The following is a 26991-nucleotide window of genomic DNA, read 5'->3' as shown; positions in this document are numbered from 1 at the left end:
TCCTCCTCGGTGAAGACCGAAGCAAAGAATTCATTTAATTTCTCCGCTACGGCTTTGTCCTCCTTGATCGCCCCTTTAACACCATTTTCGTCCAGCGGCCCAACCGACTCTTTGGCCGGTTTCCTGCTTTTAATGTATCTAAAAAAATTTTTACTATGTATTTTTGCTTCCAACGCTAATTTCTTCTCAAAGTCCTTTTTTGCCCTCCTTATCTCTGCTTTGCATTTGGCTTGGCATTCCTTATGATCTATCCTGTTACTTTCAGTTGGTTCTCTTCTCCACTTTCTGAAGGATTGTTTTTTGGCTCTAATGATTTCCTTTATCTTACTGTTTAGCCACGCCGGCTGACGTTTAGTCTTTTTTCCCTTTTTTCTAATACGTGGAATATATTTGTCCTGAACCTCCAGGATGGTGTTTTTAAACAGCATCCACGCCTGATGCAAGTTTTTTACTCTGCGAGCTGCTCCTTTCAGTCTTTTTTTCACCATTTTTCTCATTTTGTCGTAATCACCTTTTCTATAGTTAAACGCTAGCGTACTTGATTTCCTAGTTTCACTTCCTTCAATGCCAATATCAAAACCGATCATATTATGATCACTGTTATCAAGCGGCCCTCGTATCGTTACCCCCTGCACTAGATCATGAGCACCACTAAGGACTAAGTCTAGTATTTTTCCTTCTCTTGTCGGCTCCTGAACTAGCTGTTCCATGAAGCTGTCCTTGATTTCATCAAGAAATCTTATGTCCCTTGCGTGTACAGATGTTACATTAACCCAGTCTATATGCGGGTAATTGAAATCCCCCATTATTATTGTGTTGCCCAGTTTGTTTGCGTCCCTGATTTCCTTTAACATTTCCGCATCCGTCTGTTCGTCCTGGCCAGGCGGACGGTAGTACACTCCTATCACTATCCTTTTCCCCTTTGCACATGGAATTTCAATCCACAGTGATTCCAAGGAGTGTTTTGTTTCCTGCAGAATTTTCAATCTATTTGATTCAAGGCTCTCGTTAATATACAATGCTACCCCTCCACCAATCCGATTCACCCTATCACTACGATATAATTTGTACCCCGGTATGACAGTGTCCCACTGGTTATCCTCCTTCCACCAGGTCTCAGAGATGCCTATTATATCTAATTTTTCATTTAGATGATAGTGGAAGCCATGAGACGAGATCAGGGAGCCCAGGGAAGAGATGTAGACTGAGAAAAGAAGGTGTCCAAGGACAGAACCCTGAGGGACACCAACAGAGAGCGGGATAGGGGTGGAGGAAGAACCATGAGAGTGTGAAGGTACAATGGGAGAGAGAAGAGGAGAACCAAGAGAGGACAGAGCCCTGGAACCCAAAAGAGGACAGTGTGTCCAGAAGTAAGTTGTGATTGACAGTGTCAAAAGCGGCGGATAGGTCGAGGAGAATGAGGATGGAGTAATGACCTTTGGATTTGGCGAGGAACAGGTCATTGCAGACTTTGGATAATGCCGTTTCTGTCGAGTGTAATGGGTGAAAGCCAGATTGAAGCGGATCGAGGATGGCATGAGAGGCGAGAAAATCAAGGCAACCACTGTGAACGGCGCGTTCAAGTATTTTGGAGAGGAAGGGTAGGAGGGAAATGGGGCGGTAGTTGGAGGGACAGGTTGTTGGAATGTAATTGTATTTTACATGCATTGCCTGTCACCTATTATTTCTCTGTGATTACTCTGTGACCTCTGATGTGAATTACTTAGAGAGGTCACACTGCTATGCAACTTCCTGTGGGGGTTAGACACAGCACATGCAGCACATGGAGCACATGGAGCTCATGATCTCTCCTAACCTGAGAGGATCTATGGTGGTGTGAGCATCCATTACCATCTAAGCACATGGAAGGAGCTGATAATACAAATGTATAGTAATATGTATATATAAGCCTGTCTGATTATAATCTAACTACAAACTGTGAGTAAACAGATGTTTTGTTACTTCAACTTTAAAGTGACTCAGCAGTGAATTATTCAGGGGTGAATGAGAGAGAGATGAAGAAAGAAATTAACATTTCTAAAGCTGAAGCTGTGTGTACTAAAATCTGCTAATTATTTACTACAAATAATCCAACAAAAGGGTTATGGGCCCAGGGTCCAGGAATTGAAAAAGAAGAGAAATATTACCAGGCAGAAAAAAAGGCCACATTTTTCTCTTAAGTTTTAAAGGAAAGATTCAGTCTGTCTCTCTCTCCCCCCACACAGCAGACAGAAGGCTAAGAAAATGGCTGAGGGAAGAAATTCACCATTGTTCTACTCTCTCAAGGTGCCTAGATTAACTGAGTTTAATTATCAGCAGTGGGAACTAAGATTCATATGTCTCCTTCGAGCAAAAAGATTACATATATGCTTAGACCAAGACAGAACAGCTGAAAATATGGCTGAATGGGACAATGCAAACTATTATGTGAAGTGCATGCTTTTGGAAGCTCTCTCAGAGAAACAAGCCATATTAGTGGAGGGAAAAGATACACCAAAGGACATTTTATATAAACTGAGAACTATGTATGCAACTACATATGCAAAGCAGCAACCAATTTGGTTGGCAGAGTTGAATGAAACCAAATTAAGGGATAAAAGTGAATGTAATGATCACATTATGCATCTTATGTCTTCATTTCAAAAGCTAGAACTTTCTGGAATTCCCATGTGTGATGCATTGAAAAGAGCATTTCTTTTTACCTCACTATCAAAGAAGTTTGATGTTTTTAGGTCTGTAAATGAGGCCATTGAAGGGCAATCTTTTGAACAGACAACATCAAAACTAAGGCAGGAATGCATAATAAATGATTCTGAGGAGATGTGTTCTCAAAGCAAGTCAGAGAGAAATGAAACAAATTTCTTGGCAAAGAACAGAGGAAGGCGGAGCTATGGGAAAACTCCACCCAAGGGCAAGCTGATTTGCTACTCATGTGGAAAGGAGGGACATGTATCTAAATGGTGTAAGGAAACACAAAACACTCCCTCTAGCTCACCTAAGCCAATGGAACTAAAGAATTTTCAAACCAGGAAATGTATGAAGGACAAAGATAAACACAAGGGCTTTCTAATGGCAGAAAAATCTTTGACTATGGTAAATAATAATTCAAATGAAAGTACTTGGATTTTGGATTCAGGGAGCACATGCCATTTAACCAATTCTAAGGATTTCTTTCAGGAAATGTGTCCAGAGGAAGGTATTCTTAAAACTGCAAACGCAGGGACTGCTAAGATCCAAGCAAAAGGTATTGGATTCTTAAAATGCAAAGTGTCTAATGAAGTTAAAGAAATTCCTGTAAGTGATGTCTTGTATATTCCCCAAGCAGTTTGCAATATGCTTAGTGTATCTACATTAGATAAGAAGGGATTTGTGATTCATTTTGAAAACAGTAAGTGCACAATCTCTAAAAATGATGAAGTGTATGCTGAAGCTTTTATGCATAATGATGTTTATAAACTGAGCATTTCAGGTGAAGCCTCACATATGGCGCAAGTAAGGAAGAATGATGGTAAATGTAGTCTGGAAATCTGGCATCGCCGCCTGGGACATCGTGATTCTAAGGTGATCCAGGATCTTTACAGTAAGCAACTAGCCACTGGCATTCAGATAAGTGCAAATGCTGGTAAAATGGAGAAATGCATAGACTGTGTTACTCAAAAAGGTGTGAGACCCTCATTTCCTGCATACACAGGAAATAGGAGTAATAAAGTGCTGGACTTAATACACAGTGACTTATGTGGACCGTTTAATATCCCATCATTGGGAAATAACAGATTTGTGCTGATATTCTTGGATGATTTCTCTAGATACTGTGTGGCCTATTTGCTGAAAGAAAAAAGTCAAGTCACAGACATGCTGAAGAAATACGTAGCCATGGTGAGCAACAAATTTGAAAGAAAACCAAAGGTTCTTCAGACCGACAATGGTGGTGAGTTCACTTCACAAAGCATGCGCACATTTCTAGAACAAGAAGGCATTCAACATATCACAACAGTAGCTTATACACCAGAGCAAAATTCTGTTGCAGAGAGAAAATTTAGGTCACTTGTGGAAATGACCAGATGTATGCTGTCAGATAGCAATCTCCCTAAAAGACTATGGGGGGAAGCCATTCTCACAGCAGTGTACCTACAAAACAGAATGCCAACTAAAGGCGCTGAGCGCACACCACATGAGACATGGCAGGGTAGGAAGCCAAACCTGTCACACATAAGAACATTTGGAAGTACAGCATATGCTCATGAACCAAAGCAAAGAAGGCATAAGCTGGATTCCACAACAGAAAGGGGCATTTTAGTTGGCTATGCTCCAGGACACAAAGGATATAGAATTTTGAATCTGAAAACTGGCATTGTTGGCATAAGACATGTTACATGTTTTGATGAAAACAAAATGGTTGATAAAGGCTGGATTATCCCAGATGAGCCTTATCATCCAGAATATGAAACTAGAACCATAATAGACATGCCAGTGTATATAAATGCCATACCAAGGCAGATGTCTGAAAGCAACTCACCTGTATCTAACGAGGAACAGGCAGAGGAAGCAGACACAGAAAGGATCATTGAAGAAGACAGTACAGTTGGAGAAGGGGAATCAATTGGAGAAGAACTCTCAGATTTAGAGGATGCGGAAAGGTCAGACCAACCTGTTGTCAGACGCTCATCCAGGGAAAACAAAGGTGTTCCACCCCCAAGACTGTCTTACCTAACAAAGTCAGCAGAAGCTCAAGAGCCCTTAACATGGGATGAGATTGAGAAAATGCCAGCAGAAGAAGCTGCTGAATGGCATAAAGCTGCACAAGAAGAAATTGATGCATTGAATAAAAATAATACTTGGATTCTTACAAAATTACCTCCTGGCAAGAAAGCTATAGGATGCAAATGGGTATTCAAGTTAAAAAGGAATGCACAAGGAAAAGTGGAAAGGTATAAAGCCAGATTAGTCGCAAAGGGATATCTTCAAAATTATGGAGAAGATTTTGATGAAGTGTTTGCACCTGTAGTGAAACACACGACAATCAGAACACTTCTGAGCATTGCAGTCTCAAAAGGCATGCAAGTCAACCACATTGATGTGAAAACAGCGTTTCTTCACGGAGATATAACTGAAGATTTGTACATGGAACAGCCAACAGGTTTCATAAATACAAAACAAAGACAGCTAGTGTGTAAATTAAACAAAGGTCTTTATGGATTAAAGCAAAGTGCAAAATGTTGGAATGAAAAATTGCATGAAATATTGACAAATTTAGGATTTAAGCAAGGTGAAGCAGATAAATGCTTGTACACTAGGTGCACAAATGGACAATATGCATACATTTTAGCTTTTGTTGATGATCTGCTCATTGCAAGCAAAAGTGAGCAAGAGTACAAGGACATTGTAAAGTGTTTAAACCTCAATGTTGAGATAAAAGAACTTGGTAATGTGTCATACTATCTTGGTATAGAAATTGAGAAACAAAATGATGGTTCTTATCTTCTAAGCCAGAAGCAGAAAATAAATGAGCTTATTGAAAGTTTAGGTATGCAAGATGCCCAAGTTGTAAGCACTCCCATGATCACTGATTTTCTGAAGGATGAAACAGTAAGAGAACCTTTACCAGATAACATCCAATATAGATCAGCCATAGAAGCTGAATATGTGGCCGTATCGGAAGCGTGCAGAGAACTGATGTGGATTGAAAAACTTATGCTGGATTTTGGAATAGCTGAAGAGAGACCAATCCAGATAATGGAAGATAATCAGAGCTGCATCCGACTGTCACAGAATGACAAGGTTCAGTCACGCACCAAGCACATCGCAACGAAATACCACAACGTGCGAGAGTTGGCAAAAGAAGGGGTCATCAGTCTACACTATTGTCACACCAGTGAGATGACAGCTGACATCATGACCAAACCGTTACCCAGAGAACATTTTGTGAATCTGCGTATAAAGCTTGGACTTTGTATGAATAAATAATTGCATGACAGTTATGCATGAGAAGGGGTTTGTTGGAATGTAATTGTATTTTACATGCATTGCCTGTCACCTATTATTTCTCTGTGATTACTCTGTGACCTCTGATGTGAATTACTTAGAGAGGTCACACTGCTATGCAACTTCCTGTGGGGGTTAGACACAGCACATGCAGCACATGGAGCACATGGAGCTCATGATCTCTCCTAACCTGAGAGGATCTATGGTGGTGTGAGCATCCATTACCATCTAAGCACATGGAAGGAGCTGATAATACAAATGTATAGTAATATGTATATATAAGCCTGTCTGATTATAATCTAACTACAAACTGTGAGTAAACAGATGTTTTGTTACTTCAACTTTAAAGTGACTCAGCAGTGAATTATTCAGGGGTGAATGAGAGAGAGATGAAGAAAGAAATTAACATTTCTAAAGCTGAAGCTGTGTGTACTAAAATCTGCTAATTATTTACTACAAATAATCCAACACAGGTAGGGTCAAGTGAAGGTTTTTTGAGGAGAGGTGTGACTACAGCATGCTTGAAGGTGTCAGGGACAGTTGCAGTGGAGAGAGAGAGGTTGAGGATATGACAGATGGGGGGGGGGGTGATAGTAGGAGAGATGGTGTTAAGTAAGTTGGTGGGGATGGGGTCTGAGGGACAGGTGGTGCATTTCGAGGAGGAGAGAAGATGGGCGGTTTCCTCTTTGGTGATATCAGGAAAAGAGGAGGAGGAGGCCTGGGTTGGTTGGTTGAGGGAGTGGGTTTTGGGATGAAGAGGAGGAGAAGGTTTAGTTGTGAATTCGAGGTTGATCTTCTGGACCCTGTCCCGGAAGTAGTCAGCCAGTGATTGAGGAGAGAGTGGGGGGGGGGGGGGGGGGGGGTTGGAGCGGAGGGCACTTTGAGGAGGGAATTGAGGGTGGCGAAGAGATGACGAGGGTTAGAGCTGAGGGAATTAGTCAATTGGGTGTAATAGTCCTGTTTGGCGAGGAATAGGGAGGACTGGAAGGAGGATATCATGAATTTGTAGTGAATGAAGTCAGTATGGGTGCGAGATTTCCTCCATAGGCGTTCAGCTGATCTGGTGCAGGAGCGAAGGTAACGGGTGCAAGGGTTAAGCCAGGGCTGGGGATTAGTGCGCCTTGTGGGACGGGAAACGGACGGTGCAAGGGTGTCTAGGGCAGAGGAGAGAGTGGCATTGTAAGTGGAAACAGCCTTGTCGACAGACTCGGAGGACAAGATGGACGGGAGGAGATCAGAGATACTAGAGGATAAGGTGGGGGGGTCAACAGCCAGGAGATTCCTGGAGGTAGTGGCTAGTGTTGGACAGGACTGAGGAGGAGGGTGATGAAGTGTGAATGTGATCAGGTGATGGTCAGAAATGGGAAGAGCAGAGGCGCAGAAATTGGAGGGCGAGCAGGTAGAAGAGAGGACGAGATCAAGACAGTGACCAGATTTGTGAGTAGGGGTGGTGGAGCTCAGGTGGAGGTTGAAGGAGGAGGTTAGAGTGAGGAATTGAGAAGCGTATGAGTCAGATGGGTTATCAGTGTGTATGTTGAAGTCACCAAGAATGAGGGATGGGGATGAGGGCTCAAGAAAAACGGAGAGCCATGCATCGAAGTCGGTAAGGAAGGAAGGGAGGGACTTATCAGGGGGGCGGTAAATGACTGCAACTCGGAGTGGCAGCGGGTAGAATAGACGGATGGAATGGACTTCAAAGAATGAGAAGCAGTGAGACTGTGGTAGGAGGAGGGGTTGAAAACTGCAGGATGGTGAAAGTAGTAGGCCAACGCCGGCACCGCGGCTAACTGGGCGGGGCGAATGGGAGAAAAGATAGCCTCTGAGGCATAGGGCCGCGACACAGGCAGAGTCGTTGGGGGTGAGTCAGGTTTCGGTTAGGGCGAGCAGTTGAAGGGAATGGGAGATGAAGAGATCATGGGTGAAGGTAAGTTTGTTGCAGATTGAGCGGGCATTCCACAGGGCACACGAGAAGGGGAGGGAGGAAGGGGGGAGGAGGGGAATGGAGATGAGATTGGAGATATCGCGGGATCGTTTGCATAGATGAGACGAGGATGAGGACATGTGTGGTGGACCTGGGTTGGGATTTATGTCTCCCGCAGATAGCAGGAGAAGGAGCAAGAGAGAGCAGAGAAGGGTGAGGGAGGTAGGGCGACGAAGACGGGATGCGCTTAGGAGGAATGGGGAAGGGTTCATGGCAGGAAGGAGGTAGAGGTTGAGAGCTAGGAAGGAGGAGGAGGACAGTAGGGATGGTGAGGTGGTGGGGGATAGGGGTAGGTAGGATATTGCATATATATCTTCTGGTATATTATTATTATTTATTGCATTTGTATCCCACATTTTCCCACCTTTTTGCAGTCTCAATGTGGCTTACAGAGTATGGTTATGACATAATCATTTCATGATAGCAGGTACAATTCTTAATGTTTGAAGATTATCATTACTCTTTTTTTTTTTCAGCAACCAAAAAGGAACAGCCTATGCTGAAAGCAGAATTTGAAAACCATTAACGAACAGTCATCTAAATACATTCCGATTGCCAGTGAGGGGGAATTTTCAGACTGTTGCCTTTTCTTTCCACTGACCTTTCTGTGACTTTAGCTGCTTCTGCCAAGAGACCCTGATTGCCAGTGAGAGGGGAATTTTCAGACTATTGCCTTTTCTTTCCACTGACCTTTCTGTGACTTTAGCTGCTTCTGCCAAGAGACCCAGCCAGATAGTATTAAAACTCTCTTTCCTTGACTGTAATTGTACTGAACTCTTTCCCATCCCCCATCCTCATCCCACCTGGCTTTCTGCAGACAATCTAAAATGATTAGGAGGGGCTAGTTTCTGTTCAGAGCTGGGCAACTTCAAGGGCCTCACTTGTCTCCTGCCTCAAGGAAACTCACTCAGATAAGACTTTTGTGCTGGCTTTCTTCCAGGAATTTCCTACTCAAACTGTGCTTTTGGACATTTCTGGTGCATTTTGTAACCTTGTCTTCCCCTTATCCTAACCAGCTGTGTAGATAAGTGGCTTAATACAATTCTAGAGATAGGTTTTACAACAAAAACAAACACACGTTTTACATTTTAACCCCCCCCCCCCCACCCTGCCCCTCATCCCACCCACCCCAAGACTTCCACTTCCTAAATAGCTTTCCTACATACACTACTTATCACAAATTAACTCCACCCAAATACAAATCTCTCTGCCTGTGTGGCTTAAGAGTAAAGTCAATCTTGCATACTCTTAACCCCATCATAGCATACCTATTCATACCAAATACATCAGCATGACTCTTATTCTCTGTAATAATTGTGGTGCTTTAGTTTCAAGGCCAATCATCTGGACACTAAAAGCTTGTCCTATATGTCATCAGCTCGCTAGTTTAAAAAAGGAGCTTAGTAAACTAAAGGAGGAATTAGATACACTTAAAGCAGCTTCAAAGACTCTACAAAATCACACTGCTCAGAATCAAACCAAATTCACACCACTGCCTCAAAGGATAAAACCACCTAAAAATAGATGCCCCTACAGAATTCTTTTGCACCATTACAGCACTGTGATATTCCTGAAAATAGAACGGATGCAGAAGAAAAAGGAATGAAGGTGGAACAAAAAGATAGGAAGGTACCCAAAGGGTTAAGACACCCCAAAATCACTAAAACACATACCAGGAAATGTAGATGGAATGCAATGACCGCAAATGCTCACAGTCTAAGCAATAAAGTTCATGACCTTCAAGCCCTGATGGTGGAGGCAGACTTAGACATTGTTGCAATCACGGAGACGTGGCTAAATGGTTCCCATGAATGGGATGCAAACATACCAGGCTATAATCTATTTAGGAAGGATAGAGAGGGTTGTAAAGGTGGAGGAGTAGCTCTGTATGTGAGAAATGATATCACGGCGACTGAAATGACAGGGACCTGGGGAAAAGAAGAAGCGATATGGATCACCTTAAAAAGAGATGATAGAACCTCAGTCCATGTGGGTGTTGTCTACAGACCCCCCGACACAACTGGAAGAACTAGATAGGGATCTGATCACGGATATTCAAAAGTTAGGAAAGAAGAGGGAGGTGCTGTTGCTGGGAGATTTCAATCTGCCGGATGTAGATTGGAAGGTTCCGTCGGCGAAATCGGAGAGAAGTAGACAGATCGTGGATGCTTTCCAAAGTGTTTTGCTGAGACAAATGGTGACGGAACCCACGAGGGAGGGAGCGACGCTGGATCTGGTACTCACAAATGGGGATAGCGTGTCAAATGTCCGAGTGGGTGCCCACCTGGGCGGCAGTGACCATCAAACGGTTTGGTTTGATATGACTGCTGTAGTGGAGGGCAGCCACTCAAAACTCAAAGTCCTGGATTTCAAGCATGCTGACTTTACTAAAATGGGGGAATACCTGAGGAAGGAGCTGATGGGCTGGGAGGAAGTACAAGAAGTGGAAGGACAGTGGTCCAGGCTGAAAGAAGCTATAAATAGGGCTACAAACCTTTATGTAAGGAAAGTAAATAAAAGCAAGAGAAAAAGGAAACCGATATGGTTCTCCAAGCAAGTGGCTGAGAAAATAAAGGCTAAAGAGTTGGCGTTCCAGAAATACACAAAAACTCAAGAACAGGAACACAGGAAGGAATACCGGAGGAAACTGAAAGAAGCCAAGAGAGAGATATGTCTGGCGAAAGCGCAAGCAGAAGAACAAATGGCTAGAAATGTAAGGAGGGGTGACAAAAATTTCTTCAGGTATATTAGTGAAAGGAGAATGACTAAAAAGGGAATTGTGAGACTAAAAGATACTGCGAACCGCTATGTAGATAGTGATGAAGGAAAAGCAAATTTGCTAAATAGATACTTTTGTTCTGTTTTCACAGAAGAAAATCCTGGAGCAGGACCGCGATGGACTGGAAAAAGTACAAATGATAGTGGAGTGGATACAGCATCATTTACAGAAGAGAGTGTGTATAAACAACTTGTAAAGCTAAAGGTGGACAAAGCCATGGGACCGGATGGTATCCACCCCAGGATATTAAGGGAGCTCAGAGAGGTCCTGGTGGGTCCTCTTAAAGATTTGTTTAATAAATCCTTGGAGACGGGAGATGTTCCGAGGGATTGGAGAACGGCGGAGGTGGTCCCTCTTCACAAAAGTGGTGATAGGGAAGTAGCTGGAAACTACAGGCCGGTAAGCCTCACTTCAGTTATTGGAAAAGTAATGGAAGCGATGCTGAAGGAAAGGATAGTGAATTTCCTGGAAGCCAATAAGTTGCAGGATTCGAGACAACATGGTTTTACCAAAGGGAAATCGTGCCAAACGAATCTCATTGAGTTTTTTGATTGGGTGACAGGAGAATTGAATCAGGGACGAGCTATGGACGTAATCTACTTAGATTTCAGCAAAGCTTTTGACACGGTTCCCCACAGGAGGCTTTTAAATAAACTGGATGGGCTGAAGATAGGACCTAAAGTGGTGAACTGGATTAGGAACTGGTTGACGGACAGACGCCAGAGGGTGGTGATGAATGGAGTTAGCTCGGAGGAGGGAAAGGTGAGTAGTGGAGTGCCTCAAGGATCGGTGCTGGGGCCGATTCTGTTCAATATATTTGTGAGTGACCTTGCCGAAGTGTTAGAAGGTAAAGTTTGCCTATTTGCGGATGATACTAAGATCTGTAACAGAGTGGACACCACGGAGGGAGTGGAAAACATGAAAAAGGATTTGAAGAAGCTAGAACAATGGTCTAAAGTCTGGCAATTAAAATTCAATGCGAAGAAATGCAAAGTGATGCACTTAGGGAATAGAAATCCACGGGAGACGTATGTGTTAGGTGGTGAGAGTCTGATAGGTTCAGAAGGGGAGAGGGACCTTGGGGTGATAGTATCCGAGGATTTGAAGGTGACGAAACAGTGTGACAAGGTGGTGGCTGTATCTAGAAGGTTGTTGGGCTGTATAGAGAGAGGTGTGACCAGCAGAAGAAAGGGGGTGTTGATGCTTCTGTATAAGTCGTTGGTGAGGCCCCATCTAGAGTATTGTGTTCAGTTTTGGAGGCCGTATCTTGCTAAGGATGTAAAAAGAATCGAAGCGGTGCAAAGAAAAGCTACGAGAATGGTATGGGATTTGCGTAACAAGACGTATGAGGAGAGACTTGCTGACCTGAACATGTATACCCTGGAGGAAAGGAGAAACAGGGGTGATATGATACAGACGTTCAAATATTTGAAAGGTATTAATCCGCAAACGAACCTTTTCCGGAGATACGAAGGTGGTAGAACGAGAGGACATGAAATGAGATTGAAGGGGGGCAGACTCAAGAAAAATGTCAGGAAGTATTTCTTCACGGAGAGAGTGGTGGATGCTTGGAATGCCCTCCCGCGGGAGGTGGTGAAGAGGAAAACGGTAACGGAATTCAAACATGCATGGGATAAACATAAAGGAATCCTGTTCAGAAGGAAAGGATCCTCAGGAGCTTAACCGAGATTGGATAGCAGAGCCGGTAGTGGGAGGCGGGGATAGTGCGGGGCAGACTTATACGGTCTGTGCCAGAGCCAGTGGTGGGAGGCAGGACTGGAGGTTGGGAGGCAGGGATAGCACTGGGCAGACTTATACGGTCTGTGCCAGAGCCGGTGGTGGGAGGCGGGGATAGTGCTGGGCAGACTTATACGGTCTATGCCAGAGCCGGTGGTTGGGAGGCGGGGCTAGTGCTGGGCAGACTTATACGGTCTGTGCCCTGAAGAGCACAGGTACAAATCAAAGTAGGGTATACACAAAAGTAGCACACATGAGTTGTGTTGTTGGGCAGACTGGATGGACCGTGCAGGTCTTTTTCTGCCGTCATTTACTATGTTACTATGTTTTCTTTCCACTGACCTTTCTGTGACTTTAGCTGCTTCTGCCAAGAGACCCAGGGTCAATTTTCAGCCAATGCAGTCACCAGCTTCATTTAAACCCCAGTGCCAGCATTTAACATAGTGTGCTGACTGCTCTAACACCCACCTTCCTCATGCAATCAACACCTCAAAAATATCAACAACAGAGCACAAGGTGCTTTCTTTCTCCTGTGCGTTATTTTATGGCCCACCTCTCTGAGAAGAGTGGCTCCTGCAGTTGACAGGCAGCAGCAGGGTAACACATGTGTTTCTCTATTTATATCAGTGACAAGAGTAAGTGAATTAACTAAATGAACAAGAAAGAACCACAGCCAGCTTTCTTTTCCTTATTCATAAATTGTGCACAGACTTCTTTATACTTCTTAATACCTATTAGGGTCATGCTTTTTCTCAGGGAATCAAATGAGCCTCCAATAAAGATTTTCCATGTTAAATATGGGATAGGACAAGTTTCAAGTAATATATATATATATATATATATATATATATACACACACACACATATATCTATCTATATCTATATCTATATATATCTATATATCCATATAAAAAATGATTTTTAAAATTGCTCCTCAGTATTGGTAAAAGCAGGCATAATTACATCAGGGGAGGAAAAGTATACGTGGCAATTTCATTTTCATATTACCATAGGTGCTGTTTTCACACATACTTAAAACTTGAGTGGGGAGAGTGGTTGTGAGTTGAATTGTTAAAACCCTCTGTGTTAGCATATTTGATAACTTTTAGAGTTTAGTAATCTCTCATAATTAGTGATTTAGATAAAGAAGGGAGTAAGCTGGACTAAATAAATACATAAATTATAGTCCTCTTGCAATTCATCAACTAACCAGCACAAAATACACCAAATAAACAAAGTACTTTATATTAGATTCATCAGCCTACTCAATTTTATACTCCCTCCTTTATTCTTTTAATTGAACTTGTAAACTTCTTAGATTTTTTATTAGATTGGCAGTATATCAAATAAATTGAACTTGATGTTAGGACTGATAACAATGTAAAAGTATTTGTGGATTCGGCTGGTCACATTTGAGGCTTTGTAATTGGAACTGTTTATTCTGAAGGACACAATAAATACTAAGTTAAAAAAAAACAACTGGTAATGTCATTTTAAAAGCATCTAAACAACACCAGACTAACAAATACCATCCTGATGAAATAGCTGTTTACTAGCAGATTCTAATGACCATACAGAAAACCACCCTTTACCAATTCTTTTAAATACCAAAAGGGCCTCACCATGAATAACCCAAAACATTAGTAGCAACATTTTAAATTTAACCCAGATTTCCATGGGTAGCCACTGTAAATCTTTACAATGGGGAGGGGGGCACTTGTTCATAATATTGGAAACCTGTAAGTAAAGAAATTTATGAGTTCCAAACCATTTGAAAAACACACTGTATAACCTGAGGTAACCCCATAGAGGTCACACTACAGTAGTCAAAGCCAAATAACTCTAGCACTTGAACTACCATCCTTAGGTCATTTCTAGTGAGACAGTACTGCAGTCTGTACAACAGCCATAATTCAAAATATGCTATGCTAAGCTGGGACAGCAACCACAGGAATATGGGCCTTCATGGAACGTATAGAATGCTACAGCACATTCAAATTGAAAACCTGATATTTAATCACCCAACCACCCACCTACAACTTCAGCAGACTCTGATTCTATGAAGAAATATTTTCTGATATGGCTTCTATATCTACCCCCTTTGGGGACTCGTACCCTGATCTCTTGTTCTTGAGTGTTCTTTTATCTGAAAAAGGTTTGTTTCCTACACCTGACATCATTTAGATATCTGAATGTCTGTATCATATTCCCGTGTCTCTCTTTTTCTCTATGGAATAAATAACCAGCTCTGTATGTGTGTGTGTGTATGGGGGGGGGGGGGGGGGGGCAATGCAGTCCTCTCCCCCACCCCCATGCAAGCACGCTAGATATTCCTTTGCTGGCAGGGATGCTGAGCCCCGCAATCTAATAAATGGACTGCCACCACTCTCCAGTGCTTGTTTCTGGATCTAAGCAGCATGGTGGGACTTACGCATTCTCAGAGCATGCACAAGAAGTCTCAGCATGCAGGGGGGAGCAAGCAGGGGGGAGTGGCAGAAGTCTATTTATTTGGCTAGCCGGGCTTGGCAAAAAAAAAACCAAAAACCTGTATATATAGTGCAATTTATAATGCCAAGAAATTCAAAAAGCTATTAGAGGGGTAAATTACTACAATCATGTCATGCAGAAACCTGTGTAAAATGAGCCTTTGGTTCAACCCAGTTTGGCGGTTCTTACAGTGGGGGAAATAAGTATTTGATCCCTTGCTGATTTTGTAAGTTTGCCCACTGACAAAGACATGAGCAGCCCATAATTGAAGGGTAGGTTATTGGTAACAGTGAGAGATAGCACATCACAAATTAAATCTGGAAAATCACATTGTGGAAAGTATATGAATTTATTTGCATTCTGCAGAGGGAAATAAGTATTTGATCCCCCACCAACCAGTAAGAGATCTGGCCCCTACAGACCAGGTAGATGCTCCAAATCAACTCGTTACCTGCATGACAGACAGCTGTCGGCAATGGTCACCTGTATGAAAGACACCTGTCCACAGACTCAGTGAATCAGTCAGACTCTAACCTCTACAAAATGGCCAAGAGCAAGGAGCTGTCTAAGGATGTCAGGGACAAGATCATACACCTGCACAAGGCTGGAATGGGCTACAAAACCATCAGTAAGACGCTGGGCGAGAAGGAGACAACTGTTGGTGCCATAGTAAGAAAATGGAAGAAGTACAAAATGACTGTCAATCGACAAAGATCTGGGGCTCCACGCAAAATCTCACCTCGTGGGGTATCCTTGATCATGAGGAAGGTTAGAAATCAGCCTACAACTACAAGGGGGGAACTTGTCAATGATCTCAAGGCAGCTGGGACCACTGTCACCACGAAAACCATTGGTAACACATTACGACATAACGGATTGCAATCCTGCAGTGCCCGCAAGGTCCCCCTGCTCCGGAAGGCACATGTGACGGCCCGTCTGAAGTTTGCCAGTGAACACCTGGATGATGCCGAGAGTGATTGGGAGAAGGTGCTGTGGTCAGATGAGACAAAAATTGAGCTCTTTGGCATGAACTCAACTCGCCGTGTTTGGAGGAAGAGAAATGCTGCCTATGACCCAAAGAACACCGTCCCCACTGTCAAGCATGGAGGTGGAAATGTTATGTTTTGGGGGTGTTTCTCTGCTAAGGGCACAGGACTACTTCACCGCATCAATGGGAGAATGGATGGGGCCATGTACCGTACAATTCTGAGTGACAACCTCCTTCCCTCCGCCAGGGCCTTAAAAATGGGTCGTGGCTGGGTCTTCCAGCACGACAATGACCCAAAACATACAGCCAAGGCAACAAAGGAGTGGCTCAGGAAGAAGCACATTAGGGTCATGGAGTGGCCTAGCCAGTCACCAGACCTTAATCCCATTGAAAACTTATGGAGGGAGCTGAAGCTGCGAGTTGCCAAGCGACAGCCCAGAACTCTTAATGATTTAGAGATGATCTGCAAAGAGGAGTGGACCAAAATTCCTCCTGACATGTGTGCAAACCTCATCATCAACTACAGAAGACGTCTGACCGCTGTGCTTGCCAACAAGGGTTTTGCCACCAAGTATTAGGTCTTGTTTGCCAGAGGGATCAAATACTTATTTCCCTCTGCAGAATGCAAATAAATTCATATACTTTCCACAATGTGATTTTCCGGATTTAATTTGTGATGTGCTATCTCTCACTGTTACCAATAACCTACCCTTCAATTATGGGCTGCTCATGTCTTTGTCAGTGGGCAAACTTACAAAATCAGCAAGGGATCAAATACTTATTTCCCCCACTGTATATTCAGACTACCAAGTAATTACAGAATAAAGTACAGCAATCCATAGCTCACGCTTGCCCACAGAGGGCCAATACCTCACCAGCAGGATAAATGCAGCATATGAGAAAACAATACAGCAAGTCTACATCTGCTATGTACATTTCTACTGGGCAAAAGGTAAAAGATAGATACAGCAGTGATTCCACCACAAAAGACATTAAAGCAGTGGTACTGTACTAATAAAGGTTTCAGCTGGCTTTGAAAATGAGCATAATCTCCTCTATACTTCTGATTTATGTCACGTCGGAATAAATATTTTTAGGCCATCTAATTGATGATTGTTAAAATTGGTTCTCTTATCTGCCAGTCAAGCGTTGGAAGAAAGTGAGCCACTGGGCCCTAGCTCGACCAACTTTTCTGCTTTTTTAAGCTATGATATCCCAATTAGCTGCAATGCAGATGTAATACTGATGTAAGAAGACAAACTCCTAGATCATCGTAAGAACACAGCAATGTTGTCAAGTTAGTTTATTTTTTTAAACTTGTCAACAGAATTTATTTATTTGTGACATTTATATCCCACATTATCCCAGACAAGTTTGAGATAAATGTGGCTTACAATAAACAGTATAGGATACATAAAGAATAATGTATAAGAAAGTAATTTGTCTAACACTTGCTTTGCTTCTTACCAGTAAGCAGTGCACTGCATCAAGATCTCTGGCTGTGCCCAGGGCTCTGTCAACACCTGCTCAGGTCTCAGAGTAGGGGGTTGGGGAGGCACTGCACAGTGCCAGTAAGCCAGCTGGAAGCCCTGCAGCAGGCAGCTTAAGCAAAGTGTACTCTTGTGATGTCTTTGACTCAGGACCAGATGCACTAAACTTAAGGAGCAATTAACGAGCCATTAACCAGCAAGTAGTAAACCCTGGCATGCACTAAAGGCCATTTTTCAGAGGACCATAGCAGCTAACAAAAACGGAATGCAGATGAGCAAATTGTGTAGAAACCCCATTGTAATGAGATGCACTAACTTTTTCCGATTACCTTAACACTGGAAAATCTAACGAGATGTCTGTACCTGTCGTTGGGGCTGCGCGAGATTGAAATGTTACCAAAAAAAAAAAATTGGGGAAAAAAGTGCTCGTCAGGGATGTCCTTTATTATGGACGTGCTTACTCAGCTGAGAGACCTGGAAGTCTCTCACAGCGCGTTTAGCTCAGCCTCCCCCCCCCCCCCCCGAGTTCGTCCTTCACTATATATAAAAAAAAAAGAAAAGACGAGCTGTGCCTATGGACGTCCATTATGGACGTCCTTCGCCCCCCCCCCCAGATCACCGCCCATCCCCCCTGCATTGAAATGACAGCTTCCCGCAGCCCCGGCCTTCCCGCCATCCGAGGCACCGCCCCCGCCGCCCCCTTGAGGTCATCGCCGCCACCTCTCCCCCCTCCACCTCCGTCTGCCACCGGGCCGGGCCCTTACAGCGCCTCTCACCTCCATGTGAAGGCGCTGCAGCAGGCAACAGCTGATCGCCTCCCTTTGGACTTCCCTCCTTTCCTCCCTGGCCCGCCCTCGTCTTACATCAGATGAGGGCGGGCCAGGGAGGAAAGGAGGGAAGTCCGAAGGGAGGCGATCAGCTGTTGCCTGCTGCAGCGCCTTCACACAGAGGTGAGAGGCGCTGTGAGGGCCCGGCCCAGGGGCAGACGGAGGGGGGGAGCGGCGGCAGTGACGACCTCAAAAAGGATGGCGGAGGCGGTGCCTCAGGGGTGCCTTGGATGGTGGGGAGGCCGGGGGTGCGGGAAGCTGTCATTTCAATGCAGGGGCGGGGGGAAGGACGTCCATAAAGGACGTCCATAGGCACAGCTTGTCTTTTTTTTTTTTTTTTTAAATATATAGTGAAGGACGTCCATAAAGGACGTCCTTGGCATGCGCAGATCAGCCAGCATAACGCTTGGCTGCTCTGTGCATGCTCGACCGGCCTACTGTTTAACGATGGAATAGAGAATGCAAGTGAGCTACAACGAGCAGCTCATTTGCATTCCTATTCCTTGATGCAAGCCCGTTCCTTACCGATTCGCTAAGGGATCGGTAAGGGAAGGGCTCTAACGATTGTGTAGTGCATCTAGCCCTCAGGCAGGCTGCTAAATAAAAAGTTCAGTGCAGCTAGGTTGAGGTTGGACCCCCGGGGCTGTGATCAGGAGTGCTGAGATTGAGGTGAGCACACTGAACTTCCTGCCTGCAGTGTATGTGCAGCACAAGGCAGGGTTGCCACACGCATGCACCAAATATATCAGGTGATCACGCCTCTGGCCTCCGGCTGCAACTTGCGAAAAAAAACCTTAGAGTTGACCACTCAGTGCAGGCACAGTGCATGATCTCCCGGAACATGGACGCCTGCCTGACAGCACAACAACTGGCTTGCAAAATTGATCTAAAATTAACAACCAGCTCTGCAGAGCCAGTGCGAGCTGGCTCCAGTACACCACTGCTTATACCTTGCCTCTTTCACTACCACATTACTTTCTTTTATAAAATGATTGGTATTTACTACACATTAAATTGGATTTAATGCAGTGACTCACCTCATGGCCAGATCTGCGAGGACACAAAGCATCAATTTCATCAAAGAATATCACACAGGGAGAAGAGTTGCTGGCTCTCTGGAACACCTGTCGCACAGCTCGCTCGCTCTCACCCACATACTGGAAAAACAGATTGCAAAATTCTGTTGCTGAGGATTTCAAACAGTAGTCTGAAGAAAAGTGGAATATCCAACGGGTGATTAGTTTATGAACTTGTGGATGTCTCAAAAGAATATCAATTGACAACCTGTTTGGTTTGCATTCCCCATTCCCACCTTCAATGTTACAAGAGACTTATTTTTAGGAAAACCAAGCTTCTCTGGTATTGTGGGTCATGATTGTTCTAGGACTGATGAAGAAGATCCCAATCTACTACTACTACTACTTGACATTTCTAAAGCGCTACTAGGGTTACGCAGCGCTGTACAATTTAACATATCTGACCCAGAACTGCATGTTCTGAAGAAACTGCTAAGGATGCCATGCCGGCTTTGTGTGAGGGATGGTTATGTACATCAGAGTAAAACAATCAGAATTCTGGTTAAGTACAAGAATCAGAATCAATTAAGTTATGACATGAATATCTCTGTCTTAGCACATATGGTTAAACAAAGCTCACTCTCTTTAGCTCTCTAGTAAAACCCAACAGTAATGTGATGGGACCCTACTTTTTCTTGAATTATCTTAACAAAATCAAACCCATATTTCTAAAAAGTTGGTATGGCAGCTCCCTCTCTAGGATGACTCCTGATGCTCTCACATGCTCTGTAAACAGGCAAAATGCTGTCCCCCATCCACCACCCATGCACTATATACATAAGTACATAAGTACATAAGTAATGCCATACTGGGAAAAGACCAAGGGTCCATCGAGCCCAGCATCCTGTCCACGACAGCGGCCAATCCAGGCCAAGGGCACCTGGCAAGCTTCCCAAACGTACAAACATTCTATACATGTTATTCCTGGAATTTTGGAGTTTTCCAAGTCCGTTTAGTAGCGGTTTATGGACTTGTCCTTTAGGAAACCGTCCAACCCCTTTTTAAACACTGCTAAGCTAACCGCCTTCACCACTTTCTCCGGCAACGAATTCCAGAGTTTAATTACACGTTGGGTGAAGAAAAATTTTCTCCGATTTGTTTTAAATTTACTACACTGTAGTTTCATCGCATGCCCCCTAGTCCTAGTATTTTTGGAAAGCGTGAACAGACGCTTCACATCCACCTGTTCCACTCCACTCATTATTTTATATACCTCTATCATGTTTCCCCTCAGCCGTCTCTTCTCCAAGCTGTATAGCCCTAGCCTCCTTAGTCTTTCTTCACAGGGAAGTCGTCCCATCCCCGCTATCATTTTAGTCACCCTTCGCTGCACCTTTTCCAATTCTACTATATCTTTCTTGAGATGCGGCGACCAGAATTGAACACAATACTCAAGGTGCGGTCGCACCATGGAGCGATACAACGGCATTATAACATCCTCACACCTGTTTTCCATACCTTTCCTGATAATACCCAACATTCTATTTGCTTTCTTAGCCGCAGCAGCACACTGAGCAGAAGGTTTCAGTGTGTTATCGACGACGACACCCAGATCCCTTTCTTGGTCCGTAACTCCTAACGTGGAACCTTGCATGACGTAGCTATAATTCGGGTTCTTTTTTCCCACATGCATCACCTTGCACTTGCTCACATTAAACATCATCTGCCATTTAGCCGCCCAGTCTCCCAGTCTCGTAAGGTCCTCTTGTAATTTTTCACAATCCTCTCGCGATTTAACGACTTTGAATAACTTTGTGTCATCAGCAAATTTAATTACCTCGCTAGTTACTCCCATCTCTAAATCATTTATAAATATATTAAAAAGCAGCGGTCCTAGCACGGACCCCTGAGGAACCCCACTAACTACCCTTCTCCATTGTGAATACTGCCCATTTAACCCCACTCTCTGTTTCCTATCCTTCAACCAGTTTTTAATCCACAATAGGACATTTCCTCCTATCCCACGACCCTCCAATTTCCTCTGTAGCCTTTCATGAGGTACCTTGTCAAACGCCTTTTGAAAATCCAGATACACAATATCAACCGACTCCCCTTTGTCCACATGTTTGTTCACTCCTTCAAAGAATTGAAGTAAATTGGTCAGGCAAGATTTCCCCACACAAAAGCCATGCTGACTTGGTCTCAGTAATCCATGTCCTCGGATGTGCTCTGTAATTTTGTTTTTGATAATAGCCTCTACCATTTTCCCCGGCACCGACGTCAGACTCACCGGTCTATAATTTCCCGGATCCCCCCTGGAGCCTTTTTTAAAAATGGGCGTTACATTGGCCACCCTCCAATCTTCCGGTACCACGCTCGATTTTAAGGATAAGTTGCATATCACTAGCAGTAGCTCCGCAAGCTCGTTTTTCAGTTCTATCAGTACTCTAGGATGAATACCATCCGGTCCAGGAGATTTGCTACTCTTCAGTTTGCCGAACTGCCCCATTACGTCCTCCAGGTTTACCGTGAAGTCAGTAAGTTTCTCCGACTCGTCCGCTTGAAATACCATTTCCGACACCGGTATCCCACCCAAATCTTCCTCGGTGAAGACCGAAGCAAAGAATTCATTCAGTCTCTCCGCTACGTCTTTGTCTTCCTTGATCGCCCCTTTTACCCCTTGGTCATCCAGCGGCCCAACCGATTCTTTTGCCGGCTTCCTGCTTTTAATATACCGAAAAAATTTTTTACTATGTTTTTTTGCCTCTAATGCTATCTTTTTTTCATACTCCCTCTTGGCCTTCTTAATCTGCGCCTTGCATTTGCTTTGACACTCCTTATGCTGTTTCTTGTTATTTTCAGACGGTTCCTTCTTCCATTTTCTGAAGGCGTTTCTTTTAGCCCTAATAGCTTCCTCCACCTCACTTTTCAACCAGGCCGGGTGTCTTTTGGACTTCCGTCTTTCTTTTCTAATTCGCGGAATATGTATGGCCTGGGCCTCCAGGATGGTATTTTTGAACAGCATCCACGCCTGTTGTACAGTTTTTACTCTCTCAGTTGCCCCCCTAAGTTTTTTTTTTACCGTTCTTCTCATTTTATCATAGTCTCCTTTTTTAAAGTTAAACGCTAATGTATTTGACTTTCTGTGTACAGTTACTTCAAGGTCGATGTCAAAACTGATCATATTATGGTCACTGTTATTAAGCGGCCCCAGTACCATAACGTCCCTCACCAGATCATGCGCTCCACTAAGGACCAAGTCTAGAATTTTTCCTTCTCTCGTCGGCTCCTGCACCAGTTGCTCCATAAAGCTGTCCTTGATTTCATCAAGGAATTGTATCTCTGTAGCGTGTCCCGATGTTACATTTACCCAGTCTATATTTGGATAATTGAAGTCACCCATTATTATCACATTGCCCATTTTGTTCGCGTCTCTGATTTCTTTTATCATTTCTGTGTCTACCTGCTCATCCTGGCGAGGTGGACGGCAGTACACTCCTATCACCATTTTTTTCCCTTTTATACATGGAATTTCAACCCACAGTGATTCAAAGGTGCGATTTGTGTCCTGCTGAATTTGTAATCTATCTGAGTCAAGGCTCTCTTTAATATACAATGCTACCCCTCCACCAGTCCGGTCTACCCTATCATTACGATATACTTTGTACCCCGGTATGACAGTGTCCCACTGGTTATCCTCCTTCTACCAGGTCTCAGTAATGCCTATTATATCCAATTTTTCATTTAGTGCAATATATTCCAACTCTCCCATCTTATTCCTTAGACTCCTAGCATTTGCATATAGACATTTCAGAGTATGTTTGTTGTTCTTATTTGCATGATGCTTAGTACCTGACACTATTGATTTGACATCTTTTGTCTGATCTTTAGTTGTATTTAAGGGCACCTGGCCTACCACGGTCTGTTGTGCAACCTCACTATCCAGAAACCCTATCTTCCCTGTTTGTGAGGTATCTTTGCAAGACACCTTTTCCCGAACCATGCGCTTTTGAGCGACTGTCGGCCTTCCCCCCCATTTCTAGTTTAAAAGCTGCTCTATCTCCTTTGTGTGCAAAGGTTTAGGCATGCTAGATCAAACTCTATATTTCAATGAATCCCTAAATAAGCAAGAGCTGGCAGAACCTCTATGTGGTAAAAACCTAAATACATCTGTGTGCATAATTACTATTTTCAGGGATTTTTTAAAAACCAAATTCAAAATAAGACAACAGTGCATATGGCTGATGCAAACGTTTGGGCATCCTTTCAGATGTAGCCAGCTAAAAGTTTCTCTATTCTTGCTTTTTCAAATTCTTTCCCCACACTTCCTTGAAAAACTCTTCAATCTCAGAAATATTCTTGGTTCTCCTTGCAAGCACTGCATCTTTGACATCTCCCACAGACTTTCAATAATATTCAAGACCACTCTACTACTACTACTACTTAACATTTCTAAAGCGCTACTAGGGTTACGCAGCGCTGTACAATTTAACATAAAAGGACAGGCCCTGCTCAAAGAGCTTACAATCTAAAGGACAAGTGAGTAGATGATACGATGGGGGCAGTCAATTTGGGGCAGTCCGGATATCCTGAAGGTAAGAGTTAGGTGCCGAAGGCAGCATTGAAGAGGTGGGCTTTAAGCAGAAACTTGAAGATGGGCAGGGAGGGGGCTTGACGTAGGGGCTCAGGAAGGTTGTTCCAGGCATAGGGTAAGGCGAGGCAGAATGGGCGGAGCCTGGAGTTGGCAGTGGTGGAGAAGGGTACTGAGAGGAGGGATTTGTCCTGTGAACGGAGGTTTCGGGTGGGAACATAACGGGAGATGAGGGTAAAGAGGTAGTGAGGGGCAGCAGATTGAGTACATTTGTAGGTAAGAAGGAGGAGCATGAACTGAATGCGGTATCGGATTGGAAGCCAGTGAAGTGACCTGAGAAGAGGGGTGATATGAGTATATCGGTTCTGGCGGAATATAAGACGTGCAGCAGAGTTCTGAACAGATTGAAGGGGGGATAGATGGCTAAGTGGGAGTCCGGTGAGGAGTAAGTTGCAGTAGTCAAGTCGGGAGGTAATGAGAGCGTGGACGAGAGTTCGGGTGGTGTGTTCAGAGAGGAAAGGGCGAATTTTGCTGATGTTGAAGAGGAAGAAGCGACAGGTCTTGGCTATCTGCTGGATGTGTGCTGAGAAGTAGAGGGAGGAGTCGAAGATGACTCCGAGGTTGCGGGCAGATGAGACGGGGAGGATGAGGGTGTTATCCACTGAGATAGAAAGTGGAGGAAGAGGAGAAGTGGGTTTTGGTGGAAAGACGATGAGCTCAGTCTTGGACATGTTCAGTTTCAGGTGGCGGTTGGACATCCAAAACCTTCATCTTTCTCTCTTGTAAGTACTTCATAGTTGATTCTGAGGTATGTTTCAGATCATTGTTTTTCTGAAATATCTGCCATTTTTCAGTGTTTTTTTCAGAAATTCTTTTTATTTAGAGCAAATAACACAGTTAACATGGCAGATTAAACATTCAAATAACCCATTACTTGTCCAGAATACAAGCAACCTATTCGCTTCCCCAGCCCTTCATGTTCTTCACACCAGCTTCCATTTCCTCACTGACTAGAGGAAGTATGGATTTAAATCCCAGCAAATACCAGAAGCTATTGTCCCCAACCCATACAGTTATTTCCTTTGCCACCCAAAGCATAATAGATCCATCCTTATGTATAACTGTTAGTAAGGTGTTATTTTCCTCCAAACATATCTTCTGGATTGTGACCAAACAATTCATGTCATCAGTCTAAAGTTCTTTGTTCCAAAATGTTCAACCCCCCCCCCCCCCCCCCCCCCAGAAATTAAGACTTTATTTTGCATTCCTTATGTTTCAATTGTTTTTATTACTATTCAACTAAACAAAATACTGCAATCTTGAATGTAACGAAGTGCAAAAACCATATCCCATGCCCTTCCCACTCTCCACAATCCCCTCCCCAGTAAAATGTTCCTTGTAGAAATTGGGGAGTCCTAATAAGTACATAAGTAATGCCACACTGGGAAAAGACCAAAGGTCCATCGAGCCCAGAATCCTGTCCACGACAGCGTCCAATCCAGGCCAAGGGCACCTGGCAAGCTTCCCAAACGTACAAACATTCTATACATGTTATTCCTGGAATTGTGGATTTTTCCCAAGTCCATTTAGTAGCGGTTTACGGACTATCAAAGGTCACAATTCTTGCAAAGATAGTTGTTTATAAGTTTTAAAAGTCTACTGCGTGCTTGTTGTGGTATGGTAAGCCAAAATGGCTCGCAGGTGTCTACAAAGGTCCGACCCACAGTGCTACTGAAATCTCGAATTGCTTGACGCTCCATACACAACTGCTCAAGTATGTAAGCCATCCAATGTTGAGGTGCAGAAGACTCAGGCTACAGCCAAGCAAATAAAATTATTTAAAGTCTAAACAATAGAGATCTTCGTAGGAAATGCTTAAATCCCTGTGAGACAGGGTTGCCCAGGAAATAGTGGCCAAAAAGGAGCAGTGGCTGCATAACAATATCACCACTGTTGAAGGTCTCGGAATAATATCTTCCAGATGCACTGCACCTGGTGGCAATGCCAATACATACGTCCCAAAGAAGCATTATCTATATTGCATTTCAAACAGGATCCTCTTGAGGCCATCCCTCTCCATTTTGCTCCTACTGGGGACATGTGCAACCGCAACACAAATTTATACAGAGTTTCCCTATGTTGCAAGTTATCTACATGTTTATGTAAGTTCACAATAGACGTTTGCAACATCTGGGAAGGCACCTCGCTTCCCAGGTCTCTAGACCAGCGACTAGCCAAGAATATGTAATCAATGTCTGCTGTTGAGTCCTGGAGAAAGCAATGATGGAAGGTTAAAGGCACCTTCTGTTGTGCACCCAGAGTGAGTGCCTCTGCCAAGGTGTCTGGGACATCGTTGGTTAGGTCAGTCCATACTAACTTGGAGATGTAGCAATGTAATTGATGATAAGCATAAAAATGAGTGGCAGGCAAACTATACTCTTGTTGTAGGTAGGAAAAAGGTTTAAGCTTGGCCTTCCTCTGTGAGCAAATGATAAACATATTTAATACCTTTTGCTGCCCATTGAGAAAAGATACCAGGGCACTTACCTGGGGGAAAGGCCAGATTATCACAAATTGCCATTTACAGAGTCATTGAGGCTCAGAAATGAAGTGGCGACACTTCCATCTGCCAGCTCCATAAATAGGACAATGCTTACAAATTCCCACTGTGAGAGGACGAGTACCATGTGACTCATGTGAACCCCAGGGATCAACCCCGCCTCCAACGAAGAGACAGAAAAATAATTTGTTCCTCTAAGCCAATCAAAAATATAATGCATAATACCACTAGCAATTGTCAAGTATCTTACATTAAATAGTCCCATTCCCCCATGCAATTTAGGCTTCTGTAGTACTGCAATAGATAATTGTGGACTCTTCCTCTCCCCCTCCTCAAGATAATGTTGAAGGTGGTGATGTAACTATCTCTCTTCAAGCACTCCTAAAAATAAGGGAAGGAGCTGAAAAACGTAGAGCCAGTGAGGAGCCAATAGCATGTTGAATAAGTGGATACAACCTCACAGTGAGAGGGGGTATGCAGCCCACAATTACAATTTCCTCAAAGTTTCGTCCAACAACAGGGACAAATTAGTGTGGTACAGAGCAGAGAGATC

General features: G+C 43.7%; 1 protein-coding gene across 1 annotated transcript in view; it reads right to left on the bottom strand.

The window, feature by feature from the left end:
• The window catches only part of NVL (nuclear VCP like), a 258431-nt gene that overhangs the window by 65934 nt on the left and 165506 nt on the right, over positions 1 to 26991 (bottom strand). The window contains 1 exon segment of the mRNA XM_030194664.1: positions 19309 to 19428. Coding sequence (XP_030050524.1) covers positions 19309 to 19428 — 120 coding nt within the window.

Source organism: Microcaecilia unicolor, chromosome 3 (genome assembly GCF_901765095.1).
Source record: "Microcaecilia unicolor chromosome 3, aMicUni1.1, whole genome shotgun sequence".
Lineage (NCBI taxonomy): Eukaryota > Metazoa > Chordata > Amphibia > Gymnophiona > Siphonopidae > Microcaecilia > Microcaecilia unicolor.
This window is presented reverse-complemented; position numbering and strand designations above follow the sequence as displayed.